Here is a 26,227-nt window from a genome sequence, read left to right as displayed (position 1 = left end):
TGATGTTTCAACCGATGCTGCTTCAACGATTTTTAGATCTCGTCTTAAAAGGAGAGTGACTATAGCGGTTTTCAAAAGTTCAAAGCCTGATATGGCGAAAGCATTCGCAAGTTTCATCTTTCTTTACTGTTGGTTCAGTTCAATTTTAATTGTTGGTGGACAGTGTACAATTAGATGAAGAAGAAGATTAGTATGTTTGTTAATATAATTTTATTTTGTAGGGGTCATCCTACGCCCTGGCTTTTGTGATATTAATCAGATCTAAAATGCCCAATCTTTATTATTTAGAAAAAAAGAAAAGAAAATAAAAGAAAAGTTATTTGATATCTTCTCAGGGAGGTGCTTCGTAGAAAATTCCACCGCTTTGTGCACTACGACCTTCAAGTTTGGTACTATCGCGTCCGCTTCCTTGCTGTTTCTCACGGAGAATCTTACCCCTTCCAAGCCTTCCCGTGAGAGGAAAGCTGCAAACGCCGGATTTAGGTAGGGCTTCTTCTTCTTGTTCTGTTTGCGCTGACGATTTATCGCATCGTTTGTTCATCTCTTGGGTCTTCTTGATCTGGAATTCGGCTTTCTCGTGGTGAGTTTTTCTTGACCCTTTACATTTTTCTCGGTATTCTGTTCGACTAGATCGGTGGGGGATTTTGCTTGGGGTCTCGGCCTTTGCCCAAATTAGTGCTTGAGATTTGAGATGTTGCCATGCGTCTCGGTGAGACGCACTTTGGTAGGGATTTATTGGATTTTTGGGGGTCGATTTTCAGGCACACTCTTTGGAATACAATTAGATTTCCACGAGTTTGTACCGAATTAGTGGTTCCACCGGGAATTGCCATAAGCTGTTCCCATTCTGATTATAATTTTCTTTGTGTAATTTCAGACTCCGTATGCCAATGCTACCTGTTTTGTGAGGTTGTATGCAAACGCTACCTAGCTATTGAAACTATCGACGGACATTATTGTACTGGCTAAAATCTAGACTAGAGGACATCTGCGGCGGATGGACAGTAGCGAGGAAGAGACGATCATGAGTGATTCAGACCCTCTCCTCGATAGGAAAGATCAGTCAGGCTCATTGCCCCAGCTCTCGCCACCACAGCCGGCAACCGTGACCGTGCTGGAGATTGAGGATGAGGAGACCGATGGTTCTTATGCCGCATGCTGCCGCATTTGCCTTGAGGCCGAGTCGGAGATAGGTAACAATCTTATGCATTGGAGATGCTATTTTGTTGTGTTGATGATCATCCTATGTATAGGGGATACAGTTTTTGTTGTGTCAATTTGATTGCTTTAGTTCAATTTGGTAATGATTTTTGTCTATGTCTAGTTTGCTTCTTGTCTGACTGCAGCAAGTAGAAGAAAGTGTGTGGTTACATGTACTCAGTTGTTTGGCATCTTTCAACTAATCCAAAATCTCTTTGTGATCTTTGCTCTGTAATGGAACCCAATAGGCAAAGCTTAGGTCATAGGATGTGTGCCAGTAGATTAGGGTAGCATTGAATTGTACACCTAATTAATACTTAATTTAATATAAGTAGTTAAACAGTTAACTAGACTAAACTTTTTTTATCATAGTACTTGATAAATTAAGCGGGCGAGCGGCGGGAATCGAACCCGCAGTGCTAGCAGTTTTTTTTGTTTTGTTTTGTTTTGAAGCACTTGCTTTAATTGAAGGTTTGCATCATAAATAGGACAAGAGAAGGTCCATGATCACATTGCGATGTCTGAAGCCTAAAGCTAACACTAAACGAACTGGTTCAAGTTCTAGCAGGAATAAGTATAATTTTTGCACGATTATGTTTTAGTAGACCTAATAGTGTAATTTGTTTCAACTGTTTAGTCTTCAGGCTGTACATTAGGCCAACAGGCCAATACTGCTTTTTATAGTTAGGGTTGTAGTTATTATATGGAAAACACATACTGGTTGGGTGCTACAGTTTGTCCATTTCAGGTCAACAATTTCTAAGCTTCCATATTTTACGTGACTCCATTTTTATGCAGGTGATGAGCTAATATCACCTTGCATGTGCAAGGGAACTCAGCAGTTTGTTCACCGTTCATGCCTAGACCATTGGAGGTCTGTGAAGGTACTGTCCCTTCTAGTGTTGCGTTTTCCATATGATTTTCAGATGGAATTGGTTCCTATCTATCTTACAATATACTAGTAACATTTGCACGTGCAATGCCCTAATTATCAGGAAATATACTAATCAAACTTTAGGTTATAGAGTTGATTTAGTTGAAGAGTCTTGGTCATCGACGGTTCCATTTCGAGGAGTCCAACAAGCAATCCCCCCCCAGCCCTCGTGCACCTAGACCGCGTCCTCTGCACGGGGAATGTCACCTTCGATGCCTCGCCTCCATCGTTTCCGATCACAGCCCCTTGCTGCTTGATTGCAAACTGGTGCCGCCGGGCCATCGACGGTTCCATTTCAAGGAGCTCTGGACGCGGTTGGACGGGTTGCACGATATCGTGGCGGCCGCCTGGCACTCTATCCACGATGACGACCCCTTCCGGCGGCTCATGCGACGCATGCAATTTACCGCGCGCAAGCTTACTAGCTAGAGCTTGAGGACAGTCGACAACGTCCGCCTCAAGCTCGCGATCTCCAGGGAGCTCCTCAAGCTGGACATGGCGCAGGAGTGTCGGCTCCTGTCCCCGCACGATGACTGGCTCCGGCGGCAGACCACGGCTTCATACCTTGGCCTTGCCTCCCTTGAGCGCACCATAGCCCGACAGCGCGCTCGTCTTGCGTCCCTCAAGGACGGTGATGCCAGCACATCTTTCTTCCACCGGCAATACTAGTGACAGAAGAATCGGATCCACAACCTCACTATGGGCGGCGCCTCGATCTCTACCCCCCGCAACATGGCGGCCTCAACATACACACACTTCGACGCCCTGCTCGGTTGCGAGACGCCCCGTGAGTGCGGTCTCGACCTCTTCGCGCCGATCATGCCCACCAACCTCGACGCCCCTTTCAACGCCGAGGAAATTTGACAGGCGGTGAAACACCTCCCCGTACGGAAAGCTCCCGGCCCGGACAGCTTCACCGCCGAATTCTTGCGCGCGTGCTAGCCCATCGTCCGACAGGATTTTGTCGACGTCTTCCAGCGGCTTAACGAGATGCGTGGACGGGGCTTTTGCTCCCTCAACCAGGCGCTCCTCACCTTGCTCCCGAACTCCTCACCTTGCTCCCGATGTGCAGACGCTAGCGGCCTAGGTGACTTCATGCCCATAAGCCTAATTCACCTCGTTGCCAAAATCTTTGCCAAGGTCCTGTCGCTCCGCCTTGCACCAAAGCTCCATAGCCTCGTCAGCACGTGCCAGAACACATTCATCCCCAGCCGCAGCCTGCACGACAATTTCGTCCTCGTGCACTAGTCTGCGCGCCTTCTGCACCAGCTCGGCGCCTCTCGCGTCCTCCTGAAGTTGGACTTGGCTCGCGCTTTTGACACCATTAGCTGGCCGTTCCTCTTCGACGTCCTCCGCCAGTACGGCTTCGGCTCCCGCTTCTTGGACTGGCTGGCCATCTTGCTCTCCTCGGCTAGCACGAAGGTGCTCATCAACTAAGACCCCATCCCCACCATCTGGCACAGGTGTGGCCTCCGCCAGGGCGACCCCGTGTTGCTACAGCTCTTCGTCCTCGCCGTTGACATGCTGGGCCGCCTCCTCCTCTGCGCGATGGAACTGGGCGTCCTGCAGTGGCTGCACCCCCGGCCCCGGTCCCCTCTGTTTCCCTCTACGCCGATGACGTGATCCTCTACTGCCACCCCACCATTGGTGACATCACGGCCGTCAAGAGCATCCTACTGCTCTTCAGCCGCGCATCAGGCCTCTAGGTCAACTTCTCGAAAAGCTCCGCTACCCTGATCCGGTGCTCTGCCGATGATGCCGCGCCCGCTGTCAACCTACTGGGCTGCCCCTAGCCGAGTTCCTGATCACGTATTTGGGCATCCCCCTGACGCTACACCGCCCCACGGCCGCACAATTGCAGCTCGTCGTCGACAAAACGGCCGACATGCTACCTACTTGGAAGGCGCATCTCATGAACAAGGCCGGCCGCCTCGCGTTAGTCAAGGCCATCCTAAGCGAGATCCCGATCCACCAGCTCCTCGCTCTAGCGCCCCCAACAAGACCATCAAGGCACTCGAGAAGATTCAGCGAGGCTTCTTGTGGGCCGGGCACGCGGAAGCAAATGGCAGGCACTGCCATGTTTATTGGCAACGCGTTGCTAGGCCGCTCTCGCTTGGCGGCCTCGGCGTGCGCGATCTCGCCTGGACCAGCCTCGTGCTCCGCACCCGATGGCTGTGGTTCATTCGCACGGACAACACCAGAGCGTGGGCTGGCCTCGACCTGCAGTTCACCGCTGAGGAGCATGCATTCTTCTTCGCATCCACCACCATGCAAATCGGGAATGGCATGCAGGCCTTCTTCTGGGAAGACCGATGGATCGACAGGCGCTCCGTTGGCGAGATCGCTCCGCTCCTATATGCATGCATTCCCAAGCGCCGTTGCAAGCTCAGGACCGTCGCCCATGGATTATAGGCCAATTGATGGGCGCGGGACATACATGGCACGATTGGCATCCATGAGATCGGGCAATACTTACAGCTCTGGCACACAATCAGCCGCACGACCCTCTCTGCCGAGCCAGACCGCCTCTCCTGAAAGTGGAACCCCCGCGACGTCTACTCCGCCAAATCGGCCTACATCGCCACCTTCAATGGCTCCACGGGCTGCGTCACATGGAAGCGCACCTGGAAGAACTGGGCGCCCCCGCGCGTCCGATTCTTCCATTGGCTCGCCCACCTGGACCGGTGTTGGACGGCCGACCGCCTCGCCCGCCGCGGCCTACAGCACCCCGTGCGATGCCCCCTCTGTGACCAGGACCCCGAGACCATACACCACCTCATCCTCGCTTGCCCCTTCACCCATCAGATCTGGTACGAGGTGCTGCACTGGCTCCGACTCTCCTGTGCCCCGCCCGACAGCGAGACTTCTCTCAATGACTGGTGGCACACGGCGCGGCAGCACACTCCCAAACCCATGCGCAAGGGCCTCGCCTCCGCGACCCTCCTCGTCCCAGGGATGATTTGGAAGTACCGTAACGATTGTGTCTTCAACCAAGGATGGCCCTCGGCGAATGACCTGCTCACGAAGATCAAGGACAGGCCGCCCTCTGGGCCAGAGCCGGCGCTCTAGGGCTTCGTGCCATCGTACCACAAAGTTGGGACGTTCACTGATGTGCTATTGGGCACTGTAACTGCCTCCTAGGAGGATTGAACTGAAACTCTCTTTCTTTGCAAAGCAATGAAATGCAAGCTCTCTTGCGTTTTCTCGAAAAAGAAGTCTTGGTCATGGAGTCTGTTAAGTTATAGAGTATGTAGTCGGACTAGAGTGGCCAGGAAAGAAGTTCTCATCGTGTGCATTTGTCATGTCTTAGTTATTACATGGTGAATGAGCTACATATACTCTCTCTGTCAAAACACTTCACATAATAGTTTTGTCTTAAGTTATATTTTGTGAAATATGACCAAGTTTTTTCTTTTGAACCGGGCATAACCCCTTTCCATTACTTAACATAACGGAAATACAGCGTCTGATTTTTAAAGGAAGCTGGAAAGGGGAAAGCGAGTTCAAGACACCGCTGGGAAACCCACCGTGAGCACTCGTCATCGAGCAGCTCACTATAGGGCGAAAACCTAGTACCATCTAAAACCAACTATCCTAACCAGCACGAACCAAGGTACCAGCATAAAGTCTCCAAAAGGGGGAAAGCTCACATGATGAGCAGACAGCAAAAGCCCACGCAGGGGCAAAGATCAAAGTCTAACATAACAGTTGGGGAGGTAGGATGCTACTGATGAAGATAGTACAGCAGCAACTCATCAGTCCATCGCTGGTTCAGCTGGGGTGGCACAGATCCTCATGATGGTAGCCGCATTGGTCTTGAGCATCTTGGCGCCGTGCTCCATTGCCTCGCGATCAACTCCATCCATCAGACCTGCCCAATAATTCAGATATCCACATGCAGAAAAAACCACATCAAAAGGAGTTTTTAGCTTCTTATGTTCGAATGTGGCCCGATTACGACAGTTCCACCTAGCCCAGCATATCGCAGCAAGGCCAAAGGTATAGAACTTAGATCCATCCGGTAAGAAGACATAGCACCAGGAGAAATATTGCCACAAATTGTCAGGACATAAACCCGTGCCCAGGACACACCCAACAGTTCTCCAGACTACCCTGGCAACTGGGCAGGTGAAGAAAAGGTGTTGCGAGGTTTCTCTATCTGTGCAGAACGAACATTTCGGGTTTCCAGCCCAGTTTCATCTTTTCATAACATCTCGTGTCAGCACAACATCCTGGAATAATTGCCATAAGAATATCTGAATCTTAAGAGGAAGTTTAGCTTTCCATATCCATCTATAGTCACAACCAGCTAGATGCTTTTCGAAGTATGCGTACACAGATTTAGTTGTGAAGCGCTTACTCTTCCCAAGGTTCCAGCTCACTTGATCCGGCTCATTAGAGAGTACCCAGGATTCAACCGCCCGCTTGACTTCCCCCCACTGATCCATCAGTGGAGGGTGTAGACGTCTCCTGAAGAAATCTATGCTAACATTGTTTTTGAACTTGGCAACTGTAATCTCCTGCTCATTACATATGCTGTAAAGCTCGGGGAATCTATCCCGTACGGGAGAGTTATTATCAATGGGATCAATCCACACTCTGGCCAAGTTGCCAGATTTCAGGATCACCCCTCTTCCAGTTAGATAATATTCCTTAACTTTCATAATGGCTTTCCAGATCGGCGAGTCTCCAAATCTACTTCTCACCGAAGTTATAGTATCTTTTTTCAAGTACCTGGTTCGAATTACATCCTGCCACAACCCTTGCTGTGTCTCGAGTTTCCACCACCATTTAGTAAGTAAGCTAATATTATGCTTACGGAGATCTTTCACCCCCAAACCCCCTTTGTTCTTCGATCTACAGATTCTGGTCCATTTCACAAGATGATAACGTTTCCTGCCGTTGGTTTCTTGCCAGAAAAACTTTTTGCGATGTTTATCAAGTTTGTAGATCACCATCTTAGGAAGCAAAAACATAGCCATGTAGTAATAAACAATGCTAGAAAGGGAGGAATTTAGGAGTACAAGTCTTCCTCCCGAGGATGCAGCGTTCCCAATCCATGTTTCACAACATTTGAGGAATTTGTCATCTACAAAACTCCAGTCCAGGCTACGCAAGGTGGAGTAGCTTACCGACACTCCCAAGTATTTCATCGGGAAGTGCCCAATTTGACAGTTGAAAAGATCAGCATAGGAAGCTAGTACATTATCATCTCCTCCCACACACAGGATTTCACTCTTAAGGAAGTTTATCTTTAGACCAGACATGAGTTCAAAAATATATAAGAGGAGCTTCAAGTTAACAGCAGCCTCCTCATCATGTTCAAAACAGATGACTGTGTCGTCAGCATATTGGAGGATGGCTATGCCATTCTCAATGAGGTCCGGAGCTAGTCCAGTAATCATTTTTCCTTTTGAGCATTGCGAATCGTCTTAGACAGAGCTTCCACAGCGAGGTTAAATAAAAATGGGGAATGAGGTCGCCTTGGTGAACGCCTTTGTAGCTCTGAAAGTAAGGTCCCATCTCATTATTTAGCTTAATGCTGACTGTACCATTACTGAGGATTTTTTTCACCCAGCCACACCAAGTAGTCCCAAACCCTCGATTACTATGGCATCGAGGAGGAAATCCCAGTTTATCTTGTCATAGGCTTTTTCAACATCTAGCTTAAGTACCACACCAATCTTTTTCTTTTGATGAGTGTGGTGTAGCACCTCATGGAGTGAGGATCCCATCCATGATATTCCTGTGCTTAATGAAAGCATTCTGGTGTTTGCTGATAAGCTTGTCAGCAAAAATAGCTACTCTGTTATCCATCACCTTAGTGATCAATTTATAAGGGCATCGAAGGAGACAATATGACCAAGTTTATAGGATAAGAAATATCACATTCACAGTATCAAATCAATATCATTAAATCCATAATCTAATATATTTTATTGTATTTATTTGGTATTGAAGATCAAAGTGAGTGCATATAAAAATGAGAAATGAGATAACGACAACAAAAACAACATTAAGCATATAAGCACATGTATACCAATAATTAAAACTGCTGTGTGCTCTGCTTATACATCTCTGGAAGTGCTATGAGATACCACTATCAAATCTCTTCTATGTTCACAAGACATCTCGGTACATGCCCACGGACTGAACAAAAAACTGTTGGTGCTCCGTCTCACAATCATTGTGACATGTACGGCTTCATGTGCACATACACCTTGAAAGGTAAAGAATGTAGATTCTGTTTCCCAAAAATCAAGAAGACAATGATCCCAAAAATGGAAGGTCCAGGAAGTGAATATATATATTTAAATAGTCCTTTTTAGATAAAGTTGTGTTCTTGTAGATAATTTGCTCACTGCAACTCAGAACTATGTATAGCGAATCTCGGAGCACATCAATGATCTGTCCACATGTTCCCAACTTCCCATTCGAAAAGTAGAAAATAACACCACATATCCCCAATCATGGAAAAAGGAAAAACACATGTTCTTTGCTGGAAACTATTGTGCAATGTAGACCAAATTCGTCCGCTGGGCAGATTTTTTTCCCCACAAGTTTCATTTGAGTGTAGGTACAAATAATAGGAATTCAATTTCTCACTATCTTCTTTTGTATGTTCAGTTCAGTGAAGTAGAAGGAACAATTATTAGGGGATTAAAAATGAAAACACCCTTATTGGGATGTTCATCTAAAAAAACCAGAAGTATGCACCAATGTGGTTGTAAGCTGCATTTCTGACAATTAAAAGTGCACCTTGTCGAAAATGTTTTATCTTAACCAAGCTAAAAATTCGGTGAAGTGGTATAGAAATAGCTATCGCACAGTACTACTTGCTCCATCTCTAATTGGACCAAACATATGCATGTCTTCAGAGGCACATCGGTATGCCTTCTCACTGGTATGTGATTCGTTTGGCCTAGTACTTCGCTTACGAAAGCCATGCTCATTAACGCTATACTCACCAAATGCTCTACTCTTTGTTCCCCCATCAGACATCTTCAAGGGAGAAAAAACATAACACAAACAATTACACATCTAACCATGTTTAAATTCACAGATGCACCAAAGACTAAAGCAAAGCTCAATGAACGTTAAACCATTTTTTTCTTCCAAAAAAGGTATTGTTCCACAACTAACGTCGGCATGAAGAATTGAAGATAGAATGATGACGTGTGTTTACAACATAGGAATCGTAGGTATCCTTCTGGAAAGCAACCCTGGTACTGATGCTACCTTTGTCCCCACCACGAGGGCTCGCTCGCGATCAGCTGCAAATGTCGTGCATGGTTCACAGATTGAGAGAACCCTATGGACATATCGGTTGCCAGATTACATCAACGACAAGCAATTTTTGCCTGCAAAAGTTGGGTTTACCAAGAGGCTTGGGCAAACATGATTTTTTTCCCTAAATAAATAGAAGAGAGCTCCTTCGATTTCATCGATTTGAAACTACGGTTTTACAAACTACGAAAGCAGGAAAAATGAAGCAGTGGAAGGCGCTGGGCAAACCCGATTATGCGTGCCAATCACGAACACAACAAATCAATATGCAAATAATGAGGAAAAATATACAGCGATAATCATCTATCTTGTCTTTTGAATGCCCGATTCTTTAATATATTTCAATTTCGAACCAAATCAGGCAACTGGCAAAATGCATTTGGCGCTGTGGGACCACCTCGATCTGCTTGTCGAAGGGATTGCTCAGCGCATCAGGGCATAGGAGGGTGGTCGTGAGGTCTGGCCTAGAGAACGAGGAGAACGATAGTGATGTTCTGGTGCCAGCGAGCTCACCGGGAGTGACTTTCTAACCCTTCTCGACAAACTGATCTGGATGGGCGTGGCAGAGGATGTGAAAGGGCACAACAGGGTGGTGCCACCAGTAGGGGGAGGAGGCAGTGGTGGCAGTGAGGTTGAGGGCTACGCGCTCTGACAGTACTCGCTGCGCTTTAATGTGGGGAGCGTGGCGAACTTTGAACTCGAGGTGACATATGGGCTCACCCCGGACGGTGATCCGCAAGCGATGTGTCGGCATTTGTGGTGTGAGGGGAGAAAGGAGCGTGAAAGGAATTGAGAAAATTATGGGAGGTCTTTAGGTATCTTGCTTGTTAGGCTGACATCATTTGACTGTGGAGATGTGAAACTAGAACCAATGGCAGTGGTGGGTAATTAGGACGTTAAACATGGTGTGGTGCTCACCATTGGGACGATACGAATTGTTGGATTAACACAGATGTATGACCGAGATCAATTGGGTCTGTCCCTTTGGGTCTTCTTATTATATTGGTATAGATATAGATGCTCCGAGACACTATTATAGGTTCCGTAGTTTACTTTCCACTGCTAGTGTAAGAATATTAGCATATCACATGCGATCAGGTTTTCTTCCTTTTTTTGAGGGAATGACAGTAGGAGAGGCTCCTGCTGTGTTAGGTGGGAGAGAAGAAGAAAACTACTTTAGGGGAGATCATAAACAAAGAAAGAAATAAAGGCAGGGTGAGCACCCTTAGTCCTATGTTGGAGGAGGCTAAAATCCTCCTTAAATCTTCTCATCCAGCCCTCAATGCTTGGAGCAATTCTTCTGAAATGCTTGTTGTTTCTTTCCTTCCACAGACTCCAAGCAGCCACTAGAAATATGTCAAAGAAGAGCGGGCGCCCCCAAGTTTCTTTACCATGTTGAAGCAGTTGGAGGCGGCAGGTGAATGAGGGCCAGTCAATGCCAAGTTTATGCCAGCAAGATCTGCTAAATGGGCGAGTAAAAATCATGTGATCAAGTGTCTCCTCAATTGGAGTGCCACATAGCAAACAACTGTGGTCATTGCCAATGTCAAAGTGGCGTCGCTTCAACATGTTATGTGTGTTCAATCTATCGTTCATGAGAAGCCATCCAAAAACCTTGATCCGCATGATGCAGTGAGAACGCCAGAGCAGAGATAATGTTGGGTGGGCGTTCGCGTCTCTAAAATAGAACTTGTAGTAATCAGTGGGCCGGTAATCTGCCTTGCCCCAGGTGTAGTGCCAGATGTCATTCGTTGACGTGGTCGGGTGCGTGCGTGAGGAGACCAGTTGGATGTCACACACCTCGTCCAAGGCCTGTGGGGAGGGGGCAGATGAAAGGTTTCCGACAGTGCCGTGCTCTCCAAGAAACTTTTGACTGACTCGTCTTTGTGCATGGCATAGGAGAATGCATGGGGATGGGAAGATTCTAGAACGTCACTTGCCCAAAGATCTTTCCAAATAAGAGTAGTCGTACCTGAGACTACCCAGACTTGCGTGATGCCTCGAAAGGTGGGTGTAAGTTTCAGAATGTCGCGCCACCAGAAGGATCCAACCAGGTTTGTTGCGTGAGGTATTTTGTCCGTATAATACGTGTCCCAAATAAGATGAACCCAGGGGACGTCGAGCTTGTTGTAGAACTTGTGCAGGAATTTCATAAGCAGTGCATCATTCTGTATTTCGATGTTAATAACCCAAGTCCTCCATGCTTTTTGGGCTTGCAAACCATATCCCAGGCCGCAAGAGAGTTGCATTTGTCACCCTGCTCAGTTTTCTTGGTCCAAAGGCATCTTCGGATTTTATCAAGCATCTCAACCAGTTTTGGGGGAAATTTGAGTGTGCACATGGCATAGATGAGGAGGGACGCGACAGTTGCATTAAGCCAAGAGAGTTTACCCCCGTAGGACATCATGGAGATCGTTGATGTAAGACGGCGTTCTGCACTGCAAACAAGTGGCATAAGGTCCAGGACGGTGGGCTTGGTCGTGCCAAGGGGTAGTCCAAGGTAGGTGAAAGGCAGAGACCCAACCGAACAGCCAAATAAACGTGCGAGGGCAAGGGCTGATTCCTGGGAGAGATTGATCGGGATGAGCGTGGATTTATGGAAGTTGATCCGGAGGCCGATGGAGGACGCGTAGTCCGTGAGGATCTCTTTTACGATAGCTGCTTGACGAGGGCATGCATGCATGGCCAAAATTGTATTGTCCGCATATTGTATCACCGGGTAGTCCATTTGTCCCGTGAAAGGGAATGGCAGTTGGATCTTGCCTTGTCTATACACATCGTTGATGGTGGCTTGGAGGAGGTGGGCTGCGATCACAAAGATCAGGGTGGACAACGGGTCACCTTGTCACACCTCGGTGCGACAGTGAAACTGACGGCCCGGGACACCATTTAGTAAAACCGATGAGCGCCCCGTGGAGAAAATGCATTTTATCCAAGATAGCCACTTGTCATTGAAACCCATCTGCTTCATAATGTTTAACATGGGTGCGTGCTCAATCGTGTCAAAGGCTTTGGTGAAATCAAGTTTGAGCAGAATAATCTCCCTCGTAGAGGCGTGACATTGATGGATATATTGGAAGGTCCACGCCAAGCAATCCTGTATCGTTCACCCTTTGATGAAACCATACTGGTTAGTGTGAATGACTTTTAAAATGACATGTTGAAGGCGGTTGGCGAGAAGCTTGGTGATCAGCTTAAGGCAGCAACTGAGCAGCGTGATCGGTCTGTAGTCATTCACATTCTCCGGTGAGTTGGTTTTTGGGATTAGGGTTATCAGGCCATCGTTTATACTTGTGAGGTTCAATTCACCTTGATGAAATTTGTCACAAAGGTTATAAAAGTCTTGTTTGATGATAGGCCAACACGCTTTGAGAAAAACTCCACTAAAACCATCAGGGCCGGGCGCTCGATCAGTCGGCATTTCTTTGATTACTGCATCGATCTCATCGTGTGCAATTGTTCAGTTAACTGGTCCAGATCATGATGGCGCTGAACAATGTTTGAAAGGTTGAACTTCATTTCTGTCAGTCGCGAGGTGCCCAAACGATCAGTGTAAGTTTGAAACAGGAGTGCCTCTTTGCCCGAATGATTATCAACAAGAGCTCCATCATCTTTTTTGAAGCTGGTGATGTTACGGCGATATCTTTCAGTGGCAACTGCCTGGAAGAATTTCGTATTTTCATCGCCGAACTTGATCCACCGAATGGTGCAGCGCTTTTTCCAGGATTGATTTTGGTAGTTAAGAAGGCGCAGCAGGTGCCAGATCGTCAGCGAGCAGATTACCTGTGCGTGCAGTCGAAGTGGACGCAGGTTCAGGAGCTGCATTGAGGATTTCAGTAAGTTCAGTAGCAGGGACAACACATCGATTGCTTCCAATCTCCTAAAGGACATGCACTGGGGTGGGTGGTGCATCATCAGAATGCGTCTCTTGGGCGGAGGAGGAAGAGCCAATCGAAGGCATCAGCCGTGGCTTCACCCGAGAGATGGTAGGGCGAGCATCAGTCACTTGGTTGATGTTGAAGCCATTGTATTTATTGGACCGGTTGCTACGACGGACTTTAGCAGTGGAAATGTGAGCAGGAGCACGAGCATGACGGCCACGAGTCACCACAGGGCCAGCAGGTTCAATGATGGAGCTAACTGCAGCGAGACCAAGCGTGCCCTGGGCAATCCTGGGGTTGCGATCAGTCAACCGAGGTGGACTAAAACTGGTGTGCCCGAGAGGCTGAGCAGCTAGCAGAGATGTAGCATCGGTTGGAGCAGGCTCAGGAGAATTTTGCTGCGCTGGCAAAGATAACTGTTGATGATTGTCAAAGATTTCTTCTAGCACTACTGAAGAAGCTGGAGGGAGAGGCAGCTGAGCAAGAGTGATGCCATTGTCAACAGCAGAGACCAAGACAGAAACCTCCAAGTTGGGGGATCACATACCGTAACCATTGCTCCAAGGTCCAATTGTGACGATTGTTGGGCGTAGGGCATGGAAGATGAAGGTGTTGAGTTGCTGCCTGGGTATCGGATCCGACAGGAGGAGGTTGATCAGTTCAGAGCCTTGTGCAGACAGGCCGAATTGTATGCCCTGGTTATGCAGACTGACAGAAACTGTGACTGAATCGTGTGCTTCAGATTGTTGGGTGGTAGGTGCAGCGACAGGTAGCAGAAGCAGAGCATCTCCAACAGAAACAGAGCTATCGTCATCAGAAGAAAAGGTATCGTTCCAAGCTTCCATAGCATTATCAGAAATGTTGTCTTCTAGGACAAGACCATGCTGCACTGTTAGACCTTGAGCAACCAACCAGGCTTGGTAATTGACCAGGTGTGGGGGGAGGGGCGGCAATGGAGGAGCCGGAGGAATTGGCCATGCCCCCCCAACCAGCATTGTTCTGGTGAGGCCCATTGCCATGGTTCGCGTTGTCAGCAGGAGGAGCACCGTTCTGAACCAACTAGTTATGGACCTGCTGTTGGTAGAGCTGCTCAGTGGTCAGTTCAGGTCCAAACTGCGGATGTGGATTGCTGTCAGGTGGGGGTGGTTCTTCGCCAGCAGGGAGAACCTCAGGCAGCAGGCCATTCCAATAGTTGCTCCTCAAGATGGTGATCTGCATGGTCCAGCAATCCCTCGCACCACCCAATTGCTAGACTACAAAACTCTTTGAAATCAGGCGAAGGCGCAGAAAGCGGGCCTTGAGCAAGATGAACCTCCTGTCCTGCCTTGGATTATACCAGCTGACGAGAGAGCCGTAGCCACCCAGGGCTTTGGTGATGTAGTAGTTTGTCTGGTAATCGTAGGGAAATCCGAAAAACATGAGCCAGACCTCGGGGCCAAAAGAGGTGGTGCGACGATTGAGGGCTTCATTGTGCGGCACAAAAGTGATTAGGAGATCCTCATCTTCAAGCTCAAGAGGGGTATTAACCGCGGTGTCCCTCATGAATGAATCCACAAGTCCGAATATGCCAATGCCGAAAGGATCGCTAGATTCAGTGGTAAAAAGTTGGGACTCATGAAGCAGACCTTGAACCATGGTGCGGATGGCCGCGTGGCGATGCAGGGGGGCATAGTGGCTGGCTTCTGCGACGACGAGGAAGTCATGGTTGAGCGGCGGAATGGGTCCGACGACCATGCCGCTGCGCACAAGACGATCTGCCGGACCGGGCTCGACGGCGAAGCCCGGTGGGAGGAACGACACTGGGTTGAGCGGGTAGTTCGCCATGATCGGGGCGACGACGGAGGGCAGTGGTGGTGGCTGGTGAAGTGACGTGACTAGTCTATCTCTTCTTTTAGTTACGAGATATGATCTTGGAGGACAAGTCTAGGTCGATTTGTACTGTGTATATATGTCCCCAACATACATGAATACGATGGGCTGTATATTCTCCAAATCTTCCCAGTCCACATGGTATCCTCAACCATGTCACCACCACCCTTGATTTCGTCAAGTTGAATTTCTCCATTTGTTAGACCTTCAACCTCACCTAACGCAAGCTTGGCCTCACCAACCATGTCAACGGCTCCGTTGATGGCGCCATGATGCTCGGTGACGTTAAGTGGACTCAGATCGACTGCTGACACAGCCGAGCACGTGTGAACCGCCATCACCTCCCTCTTCCTCGACAATCACCTCCAACGCTCCGTCTTCACTAAGCGAGAGTTCCACAATCTCGTCGAAGGTGATTTGTTCATCACCGCATTCTCCGGTCGTTTCAAGTGTCTTGCTGAGACACTGCGTGATTCGGGCTCTCCCGTTGTCGACCAGGACATGCTGCTCGCCTTCATCAATGGGCTCAATGGCAACTTCGACCACTATCAACTTGACCAACCTCACCTTTGCTTGTGCCAGCGGCACCCTGCTCTAGTAAGAACCTCGCCTCACCCATGGCGCTCACCATGTGTAGTGGCCCTTGTCGCTAATCGCTCTTGCCACGTGCCCATTGCTTCGCCTGCTTCCTATCCCGTCGCGCCTTCCTCTTGTGATTGCGGCAAGTGAGGGAAGAAGAAACCATCCCAAACTACGTTCGGCTCCAACCCGGCGGCTCCTGACACGCGAGCCGCTCCAACGCCAGCGTGGATCACCGATACCTACCCACCATCTGACATGTTCCAGGCATGGCCACCCAACAGGCACGTACCAGGTGCCGTTCTACTCGGGCCTTGTCCCGGCTTCTCTTTGCCACACGGCCATGACACGCAGCTAGGACAGCAGGGCTTTGCCTTCGCTCCTCCCTACTAGGGTTATGGTCCTTCACCACCACAAGCCCAACCAACGGCATGGGACCAGACACAATTTCACGCCGCCCTCAACAACCTCTCCCTTCAAGGCGGCGGGTCCAACTGGTCCCTTGGCACCTCGCATATGGCAAACAACCCCGGTATCCTCTCTCACTCCACACTCTTTTCCACCCCTAGCTTCATCGTTGCTAATGCCGACTCCCTTCTGATCACCCATACTGGTACCACCTCCCTTCCCATTTGTTCTTTTCTACTTCACCTTCACAATGTCGTCATCACTCATAATCTTATTAAAAGTTGATTTTTGTTTGTTACTTCACTCCTCAGAATCCTGCCACCGTTAAAATTTGACAAATATGTTTTTTCTATTATGGACTTGCATACACGATCAGTGATTCTCCGATGTGATTGCCTGGACGAACTTTATGCCCTCGTGTACGGGCCTTAGTCTCTTCTTGCTAGCACCTCCGAGCTTTGACTTCAACGACTTGGGCATCCAGGACATGACGCCCTCTCAAAAACGATTTGTCTTTCGAGTTCTCTTATAATAAGATCCCGTCTATGAGATGTCATGCTTGTAGATTGGGGAAGCACGTTCATTCACCCTTTGAACAATCAGATTCTCAAGCTAGTTTTCCCCCTGCTCTTATGTGCTATGTGATGTATGGACTTCACTTATAAAGAGTGTTCTCGGTTTCCAATATTTTTTTCTCAAGAAAACGCAAAAGAATTTGTGTTTCATTTCATTGAACAGGAAGACATCAGGGGTACAACCTCCAGAAAGGAGGGACACACAGTGAATTCGCCTGCTGGGTCGGCCGTTTCGGCTGTCATCACAGTGAATTTGCTTGCCCCGCAGTGGATTCCCCTGTCCCGCCCACTGGTTGGCCGCTTCGCCCAACTCGGCTGCCATGGCAGCAACCGACCCTGGCTTGGGCAGCAGCGCCTCTGCGCCAACCACGACAACCTCCAGCTCTGCTGTCAAGCTCGTTGCCTCGTCACCTTCGCCGTCTGCACCCCCCATGCTGATTGCACCGACGCGTGATCTGGGGTTGTGGTCCTTCGACGTGTTCATGCACACCATAGCCATGCGTGCTCGTCATGGGGTTATTTAGCCGAACTGCCGCCGCCACCGATGAAGCCTCTTATCTCTCTGTCTCTGCTACCCTCCCCTGCTCATGCTGCACTCCGCAACCCCACATGGTGTGCTGCGATACATGATGAGTTCAATGCATTGCAGGCTAACTGCACATAGATACTCGTGCCTCGTCCTTGTGGCGCCAACATCGCCACCGGCAAGTGGGTATATCTGCACAAGCTTAATAGATGGCTCTTTGGATTGCTACAAAGCTCACAGGGTTGTATGTGGCTTCACACAACATGCTGGTGTGGACTTTGGTGAGACCTTCGGTCCCGTGTGCGTCTTGCCATTGGCCGGTATACCAGCTTGACGTCTCCAGTGCCTTTCTGAACCGGGTACAAGCTTAAACCCAAGGCCTCGGCTGCCTCTGGAGATCTCTTGTCTGATGCTACCTTCTACCGAAGTATTGCAAGAGCTCTTCAATACCTCACCTTGACACGACGGGACATTGCATATATTGTTCAGAAAATTTGTTTGCACATGCATGCTCCACGAGATGCTCACTGGGGGGTGATCAAGAGATTGCTTCGCAATCTTCGTAGCACTACATCTCACGTCTTCAGCTTACTGGTAGCTCCTCCACCGCCATTGCCGCCTAGCGCGGTGCTGATCGGGCCGGCTGCCCGGATACTCGCCACTCTACATCTTTTTTTTTTGCGTCTATGTCAGCGACTCTTTGGTGTCATGGTCCTCCAAATGACAACCCATGGTTTAACGTTCTAGTGCCGAAGAAGAATATCGAGCGGTCCCCAATGCCGTGGCGGAGTGTTGTTGGCTTCGTCAACTACTTGGTGAGTTCCACTGCACCATCGACAAGGCCTCCGTGATGTTTTGTGACAGTGTCTATGCTGTCTACTTGTCAGCTAACCCAATTCATCATCGCCACACAAGCATGTTGAGTTGGATATCCATTTGTCCGCGAAAAGGTGCGCCTTGGACAATTTCACGTTGTTCATGTTCCGACCACTCACATGCGATCACGTAGGATCGTTTCCTTCCTAACTCTCCTGGTCTATCTCTTTTTTTAATTGCGAGATATGAACTTGGAGGACAAATCTAGGCCTGTCTGTACTGTGTATATATGTCCCCAACATACATGAATACGATTAGCTGCACATTCTCTAAATGTTCCGAATCTACAGCCAGCATTATGCTATATGTGTAAACCACCATATCGAGACACCAGTTGGATATAGAAAAAGTTTCACCTAGAGAACATGAGAAAATACATGCAGTGTCATATTGGTACGTGGAGTACTACTACAGCAACAGAACCTTTTGTCCCAACCAAGTTGGAGTAGGCTAGAGATGAAACCTAACAGAAACCTGTGAGAACCCAGAAGAGAAAAGAGAAAGTACAAGTAAACAAAGTAAATGTACCGTATATTGGAGGAGAAAATTGCAAGCTAGAGTTTCTTTTTCTCTGGCGGTAGTAATGTGATCAGAACCTGTCACCTAGCCTCATTAATCTTGTTTCAAGTGGCAGTTTCTGAGATTGCAAAGATGTTATCAGCTTTAGACTTGTATTGGCAACGCGATATCCATTAGGAGTCAAGCTGCATCTCTGCAAACTATTCTCATTCAGCTTAATTTGGAGGGTTAGGTTGAAATCGTGCTGCTCGAAGGCTTAGCACATCACTGTTGGAATATTTTATTAGAATCTTTAGGTTCAACTTGTACTTTATTGAGCTTTATGATTCCCCTTGTATTAAGGATTTCCTAAGTCCTAACTAGATGCTATGCCTTCTAATTTTTTTTCTGTTGATATATTCATTATGGTTGGGAAATGTAGTTAAATGCTGCTCCCATTTTTCCTGCTTACTTTGTAGGAAGGATTTGCATTCTCACACTGCACAACATGCAAAGCTCAGTTCCATCTTCGAGTGGAAACTCTGGAAGATAACTCATGGCGCAAAATAAAGTTCCGGCTCTTCGTGGCAAGAGATGTTATACTTGGTTTTCTTGCAGTTCAAATTGTAAGCTCTAAGACTTGAAAATATTTCTTTTTTAATGCCTTTTCTTCATTAAATGAAATCCAATATCTTTGTTTCTAAAGATGCTCTTATTTAGTACTGTTGCACAACTGGGAATACTTATACATAATAAGTCTGTACAATATAATTCAGAAAATGCCCCCCTGAGGCATTCAGAGTTACATTTTCCTACTTCAGTTAAACTATGAAAACACCAATCTATTGAATCTGGAATAGTAGTTGCATTATTCAAAATTTGCATATTTAGATCTTGAGTAAATTTGACGGAACTGCAGGTTTCATGTACAAATGATCACGAAATACAAGTTGATACCACATGTTTAATGTACAAACTAACACAAAATACAAATTATTTTTTTGAACGGAATGATTCTTATCATTGGCATTTCGCTCTCCAAGCAATGCCAATGCACTTTTTATTTTCAGAATACACATACTGATGTACTATTAAAATATTAGGGCATTTTTTCAGTACAAATTCAGGCAGGGGAAATAATTATTTGCATATATTTTCATTTTCTGCAGACTATTGCTATCATTAGTGCAATTGCATACTTTCTAGACAGGGACGGAAGTTTCCGGAATAGTTTCAGTGATGGTTGGGATCGTATCTTGTCAAAGCATCCAATACCGTTCTACTACTGCATAGGTATTGGAATAACACCTTTCTGTCATAATGATGCATATGTACCATTTATATTAGTCAGCAAAACTTTTGGTTACAGCAACATAAAACTGCTGTTATTGAATTAACCTAACGTTTTATCTGTTGATGTTCAAGGGGTTGTGGTTTTCTTTGTGCTGCTTGGATTTTTCGGGTTGATAGTGCACTGCTCGTCCTTGAACGACAACCAAGATCCGTGCTTAGTTGGGTGCCGGAACTGCTGCTATGGTTGGGGCATCCTGGACTGTCTCCCTGCTTCTTTGGAGGCCTGCTTTGCCCTGGTGGTGCTCTTCATCGTCGTGTTCGCTATCCTTGGGATTGCATACGGTTTCCTCGCAGCGACTATGGCCGTCCAGAGGATCTGGCAGAGACATTATCACATCCTGACCAAAAGAGAGCTCACAAAGGCAAGAGGCCGCCTCACATTGGTCGAGCTATTTCCCGGGGCAGCATCATTCTTTCAGATTATGAATTCGTTTCATTCTTTTTCGCATGCAGGAATACGTAGTGGAAGATCTGCACGGCAGCTACTCGGCCCCGAAGCTTGAGCCAGAGCATGAGGAGCGGCTGAAAATGCTGAAGCTACTGTAGATGGCCCATCCGCATCAAGACCACTGTAAATCCCGCCTGTATTGCTGTGGGCCGAAAGAGTGTTGGTGAGTTGGATCGTCTGTGAAAGAAAATGGTGACGCGATTGAAACTTGTAGCTTTCTGAATCGAAATATCCCCCCCCCCCCCCCCCCCTCCCCCTTTTTTTTAACAAATGAATAAAATTTGGTCCATGCACTGCACCTGGTTCTGATCTAGTTGCTGGTCTGAAAGTCAGTGAAGACGCTTCTCGGGAGGCCCTTTGATGAAGACATAGGCAAACTGCGACGCGCTCGGCACGTGGAGAACATGAACTCACCGAGGGAAACATGCTCATGGACGAAGTGAAGATCGATTTTCACATGCTTGGTGCGGTGGTGCTGAACGAGATTGCTTGACATATACATGGCGTTCATGTTGTCACACGTGGCTATACATGGCGTTCACGTTGTCACATGTGGTGCGGCGGCGGCCGACGAATCTTGGTGAGAAGTTGCCGAAGCCACACAGCCTCAACGACGGGCGTTGGCAATGCCCTTGTACTCCACCTTGGTGCTCGATCGCAAGACAATGTTCTGGCATTTCGACGACCAGCTGACGTGGTTGGAGCTGAGGAACACGTGGCGCAGCGGCGGCCGACAAATCTTGGTGAGAAGTTGCTGAAGCGCGGCGACGGCCGACGAATCTTGGTGAGAAGTTGTCGAAGCCACACAACCTCAACGATGGGCGTTGGCAATGCCCTTGTACTCCACCTCAGCGCTTGATCGCGAGACAATGTTCTGGCATTTCGACGACTAGCTGAGACAATGTTCTGGCATTTCGACGACTAGCTGACGTGGTTGGAGCCGAGGAACAAAGCCAAACGTAGATTTGTGGGTGTCTGGGCACCCAGCCCAATCCGCGTCCTAGTATGACGTCAAATTGCCATCGGACGTCCGAAATAACTGACATGCCAAGGCGTGTGGTCCCATGAACATAGCGAAGAACCCGCTTCACCATCTGGTAGTGGGCTTCCCCGTGACCAGACAACATCGTTGAACAACGGGAGATATATCAGGGCGACCGAGGGTGAGGTACTGGAGAGCCCCGGCGAGACTACGATAGAGTGAGGATCATGGATAATTTTGCATTGATGTCGATGGGCGTAGAGACCAACTTGCAGTTTAACATCGCCGTGACGATCTAAAATGTCTAGGGCATATTGTTCTTGAGAAAGGTGGAGACCGGTACTGTTGTGATGCATTGATCCCAAGAAAGTGGTGGAGAGAATCCATATCGGTCATGGCGAATTCACGGTGCAGCAAGGTGGTGATGGATTTTAGAAAGGTGGAAGAGCTGATGGTGAGAATTATGTCATCTACTTGTAGCAGGAGCTATGCGGTGTTGCGGACACGATGGAGCAAAAACAACAGTTGGTGCAGTCCAATGTCCCCTTGTGTTTTGGATATTGTTGTCAGAAACATTGAGGGACTGAATTTTGTTAGTGCACATAGAAAGAAAGTAGTCCCTGGAGTTTCGAGAAGATTGCTATAATCTTCAGAGAAGTTTGCTGTAAACTTCCGAGAGTGTTATCTGAGCTGCAAAGAAGATTGATGAGCTTCGAGGAGTTTGCAACCGAGAAGAATGCGTGTCGGAGTTGGCCTGAAAATGTTGCTCACGTGAAGCAATTTATACGCGAGGTGTCCAATAGAAAATGATTGAAGCAGAGAAGAATGAAACAAAGTAAAAACATAGCATTTATTCCATTGTTTCATTTCCTTCTTTTGAGTCATAGGACCACTGTATGATTAAGAGGGGTTCAAGTATCTCCGGACTTTTGTCTATTGTGATGCTTAACCGAAACTTATCCCATGTGAGTCGATAGAAATCTCTTCGTGCATCGAGATATTTACTCGCGAGCTAGATGTTGTTCTAGGCTGCAAGAGAAGTGCGTCGAGATATTTACTCGCAAGCTAGATGTTCTTTTAGGCTGCAAGAGAAATGCTCTGGTAGAGGAGTCAGCTTTACTTGTTCCTCAAGTAAAATTGTCAGGTGCATTTGAAATCCGACTGTTGGAAATGTGTTGGTTGGCTATTGAATTGGCTCCAGGCCCTTATAGCATTTCCTCTCCAGGATTGTTATGGCTATAAATAGCCAGCCCGCACCAACCGAGATGATTGGATGCTGTCAGGGCTGGTTTTTCAGGACATAAAATCCCAGCAAATGACCCTTATGTCATCATCAACCCCAGGATTACTGTTGCTGGTGGACACTTCCTTGATACAGAATTCCAACCAGTTTAGAAGAATTTGGGTACAAGACCATAAAGGCCCATTGAGTATAACAATGATCTCTAGTGGTGGATGACGAAAGCGACTCGTCGATCTCCAACGTTGATGGAACTCCATTCCCACAGGAACAACTGACCTGGCTAACTTCTATCTCACGTGGCTGCTATCTCCATTTTCTAGGTTGCGGGGTGTCTTCGTAGTACTCCTCTCTGAATCGTAAATCTGGTCAAGATAATAGCCAGGGACAAGCCAGTAAGTACGTTTGAATGTACTTGCAAACATCATGAACAAAAAATATAATAAAAGCAGGAAAAATGCATTCAACTAATTTTAAGTATATTCTACCATGCCATGATAAGAATTTAATGCTATCATGTGAAGTATTATATATGCACAATTAATAAAGGTTGTCAACTAATATCAATAGGGTATAAGTAAATCATAATGTTGCATAGAAATTTAAATTCGGGCCTCAAGAGATAGAACCGTTCCGAAGGAACCCAAAAGAAAAAGGTAAAAGAATACCATAGTTAGGCGTCTTCGCGACGCCACGCAAGGGGCTTTACTTCAAATGAAATCAAAGGCAATGGGAATTCTAGGCGGTAGGACCGCCTGGTGAATTCCAAAAAGAAAATCATATATGTGCCGGTAGGGCGTCTTAAGCGACGCCTCAAAAGGTCTTGAAAATAAATGCCGCAGTCGGGTGTTTGAAGCGACGCCTGATAAAGGGATTATAAGAAAATAAAAACACCAGTATCCAGGTGGTAAAACCTTCCCAAAAATACTCAACATTTAATATAAGAGAAAGGGTTAGTCCATAATAACATTAGTGATCACAATATTCCATCGTAAATCTAGTCAATTTTTGATGTAGTTCCTTTTCCTCTGAAGATCAACACTAGGACCGACACTTGATCCATTTCAGACTATAGTCTTTAACCGCGGACACAGCTATTCAGATAGGTTTTATATTGTGCAGAGGTTGTACTCTTTACCCACAAGTAAAGGATTTCTTTAGCCAGCACCGAGGCGCTGACTAATTCCCATTACAATCTTTGGGTTAAAAACACACCTAACCAGCACACACCAGCTTAACTTTCCTGATGTCAGGAATCACCCAAAGCATCACTCAAGAAAAACTCTAAGATGGAGAGGTCACAACCTTGCATGGGATCACAATTTATACCGTGCGCTAACTAAGAGGTGCTTCCTCTCGGCCTCAGCCGCATACACCCATGGCCCTGACCCGATGACTGGCATTATTCCTAGAACCGGGAAACCCTCATCGCGGCCCTCTGTATGATGTGTGCGGAAAAGGGGTTAACAACTTACTGAACCATACCCTACCTGTGGGAGGGACATGTGGTAGTACGAATCAAGTATGGGGGTTACCGGAGCAAGACTCGATCTACGGTCTACTCAGGAGGTTTATATTTTCCTGCAATGATTAGCACAATATATCTCCTTAGTGGTACCCAACAGGGTCACCATCTGGCATGTCCCAACATGCCCTCACTGATCATTCTCGTCACAACGAGATTTCTGCCTTACGACCACTTTCACTGGTGACAATATTTTTTCCTGTAGGTTAGTCAGAACAGGCATAGGAATGCGTGGCACCATTATTTCATGTTTAGGTGAAGTAAAATACTAACAAGGAATCACATATGCATGATGATCTATGTGCAAATTTCATATGAGGTAACATAGGCATGTTTCAAAAATTCTAGCAAGCAATCAACCAAGCAATCATCATATCAAGTGTTCAAAATGCTTGCCTTGGTGATGTAGAAGAGTTGGGTGCACTCCAAAAGTTTGTAAAAATAATCTTCCCTCCATTTTCCTATTTTTGAAATAATGAAGTTACCACATAATTCCAAAACAGTACATAAAAGTTGTTTTTTTTTGAAATAAATACTAAAATAAACTAGATGAAATTTGAAGGAGAACAAAAAAAGAATCAATTTATTTGGAGTCATGGTTTAAGGACTAGAGACAGTCAAAGTTGGGTCAAATTTCTGTTTTTAAATAAAAAAATAAAAAAAACGCTTCGGCAACGAATACGCTTACGAGACAGGGAGGCATACTTTCCGAAATATGCCATCACTTAGGATGGCTCAGGCACGCCCTAGTCACTGACGCGCGGGGACCTTCGGTCGGGTTTGGCCCTGGTCAAACCGGCCTTCTCCCTCCTCTGGCCGAGCGGAGGAGGGGCTCTTGACGAGCCTCGCCGGTGATTGGGGGCATGGCGACGGAAGAAGACCGCACCATCATTCTTAGGGACTCGTAGCGGTCAGGTGGAGGTGCGCAACAGTCTCTGGGAGGGACGTAGCCGCCAGCGGCGAGCTCTCCCGAGATGTTCCGGCGGAGCCAAATCGGGGATTTTGCCTACGACACTTCCCGAGAAAAATTGACGAGTGGGGTGGGTTAGAGGGACCACAAAGATTCTAATGGTAGAGATAAAGAGAGGGAGGAGTCCCTAGTTGCGTCAGAATCGACCGGAGGTTGGCGGCGGCCGAAACAGTCGGAGTTGAAGCGGACGACCACTCCAGTCGGTTTGGTGCTTGGGGAGGCTCGTGAAGGGAAAGGGAGGGTTGGTGCTGCTATCATGAGGGGGCCTGAGGTGGCTTTTATAGCCTAGCCAAGTCAGTTCATCCGGGGCTGCTCCAACCGACCTTGACGGCGGCCTTTAATGGCAACGGAGGACGGTGGCGAGGTCGTTGGGGTCGACGGGATGGTCGGCGGGGTTAGGCGAGGACGGTGGCAGTGCTTAGATAGGCTCGGGCGGGCTGGAGAGTCAGGAGGGGTCGGTTTCGTCACTTCCCGAAATGGGACACGGCGGCGGAGGCCATTGATGGCGAAGCGCGGTCGGTGGCGAGGTTGGTGGTGGATGGTTGGGTTTGGTGGTGGACGGTGGAGCTCAGGTGGGTGGCAGTTAGTGCGAGGGTGAGTTGTCTGGCTCGGAAACGAGCCACGCGTCCTGGTGGTGGCGTGCCCAAGACGAAGGCAGTCTGTGGCTGGTGTTGGCCGGTGCTAGCGGCTAGGGGAGGGTGTCGGCAGGCCTTGGGGTCGTTTTGATGAACCAGGGGATAGCTAGGGCGAGCGAGGGAAGCAGTAGAGGGGAGGCAGGGGCTCGGGCGCCGTCGAATGCAGTTCACGCGCGCTGGCCGCGCTCTCCGGACGCAAGCAGAGTGTTCGACCAAATGCCAGGGTAGGCTACAGTGGTCCAATCAAGCTAAATCTTGTTAGGGTGCTGCAAGTGGGGATTACAGAGATTATGGATAAGGTGGTTTGATCAAATGAGTAAGTGCTCAATGCAAGTTTATGAGCTTGCAAATTTGTGTCATGCACATGAGGTGTTCGACAGAATGCCAGAGGCATTTAGAAATATTTTATGGAAGTGAAACTTGGCAGGATGGGGTCTCTTT

General features: G+C 47.7%; 1 protein-coding gene and 1 long non-coding RNA gene across 3 annotated transcripts; one reads left to right on the top strand and one right to left on the bottom strand.

Moving 5' to 3' along the window:
* Nucleotides 1-326: 326 nt before the first annotated feature.
* Nucleotides 327-21,323, top strand: LOC125518020. 2 transcript variants are annotated; one of them, XM_048682984.1, is made up of 7 exons: nt 327-483; nt 878-1,193; nt 1,999-2,084; nt 19,113-19,259; nt 19,803-19,926; nt 20,059-20,348; nt 20,440-21,323. In XM_048682984.1, exons 2-7 carry the CDS (start codon nt 998-1,000, stop codon nt 20,530-20,532), a joined length of 936 nt encoding a protein of 311 aa, XP_048538941.1. In that variant the 5' UTR covers nt 327-483; nt 878-997; the 3' UTR covers nt 20,533-21,323. The 2 variants fall into 2 exon arrangements, with proteins under 2 accessions (XP_048538941.1, XP_048538942.1); XM_048682985.1 differs by having other exon boundaries at nt 362-580.
* Nucleotides 21,324-22,578: 1,255 nt separating this feature from the next.
* Nucleotides 22,579-25,963, bottom strand: LOC125518021. The gene is made up of 2 exons (XR_007287935.1): nt 24,887-25,963; nt 22,579-24,642 (listed from the first exon to the last, which is right to left on the bottom strand). It is a non-coding gene; the product is annotated as an uncharacterized LOC125518021 (long non-coding RNA).
* Nucleotides 25,964-26,227: the final 264 nt, after the last annotated feature.

The sequence above is a fragment of the Triticum urartu genome, chromosome 7 (assembly GCF_003073215.2).
Source record: "Triticum urartu cultivar G1812 chromosome 7, Tu2.1, whole genome shotgun sequence".
Lineage (NCBI taxonomy): Eukaryota > Viridiplantae > Streptophyta > Magnoliopsida > Poales > Poaceae > Triticum > Triticum urartu.
This window is presented reverse-complemented; position numbering and strand designations above follow the sequence as displayed.

Bases quoted from the DNA above. Each gene is read 5' to 3' on its own strand.
- LOC125518020 (XM_048682984.1), top strand. From the start codon at position 998: ATGGACAGTAGCGAGGAAGAGACGATCATGAGTGATTCAGACCCTCTC. The intron at 19,927-20,058 runs GTATTGGAATAA...TTGATGTTCAAG, and splicing joins ACCGTTCTACTACTGCATAG to GGGTTGTGGTTTTCTTTGTG. The intron at 20,349-20,439 runs GCAAGAGGCCGC...TTTCGCATGCAG, and splicing joins CCAAAAGAGAGCTCACAAAG to GAATACGTAGTGGAAGATCT.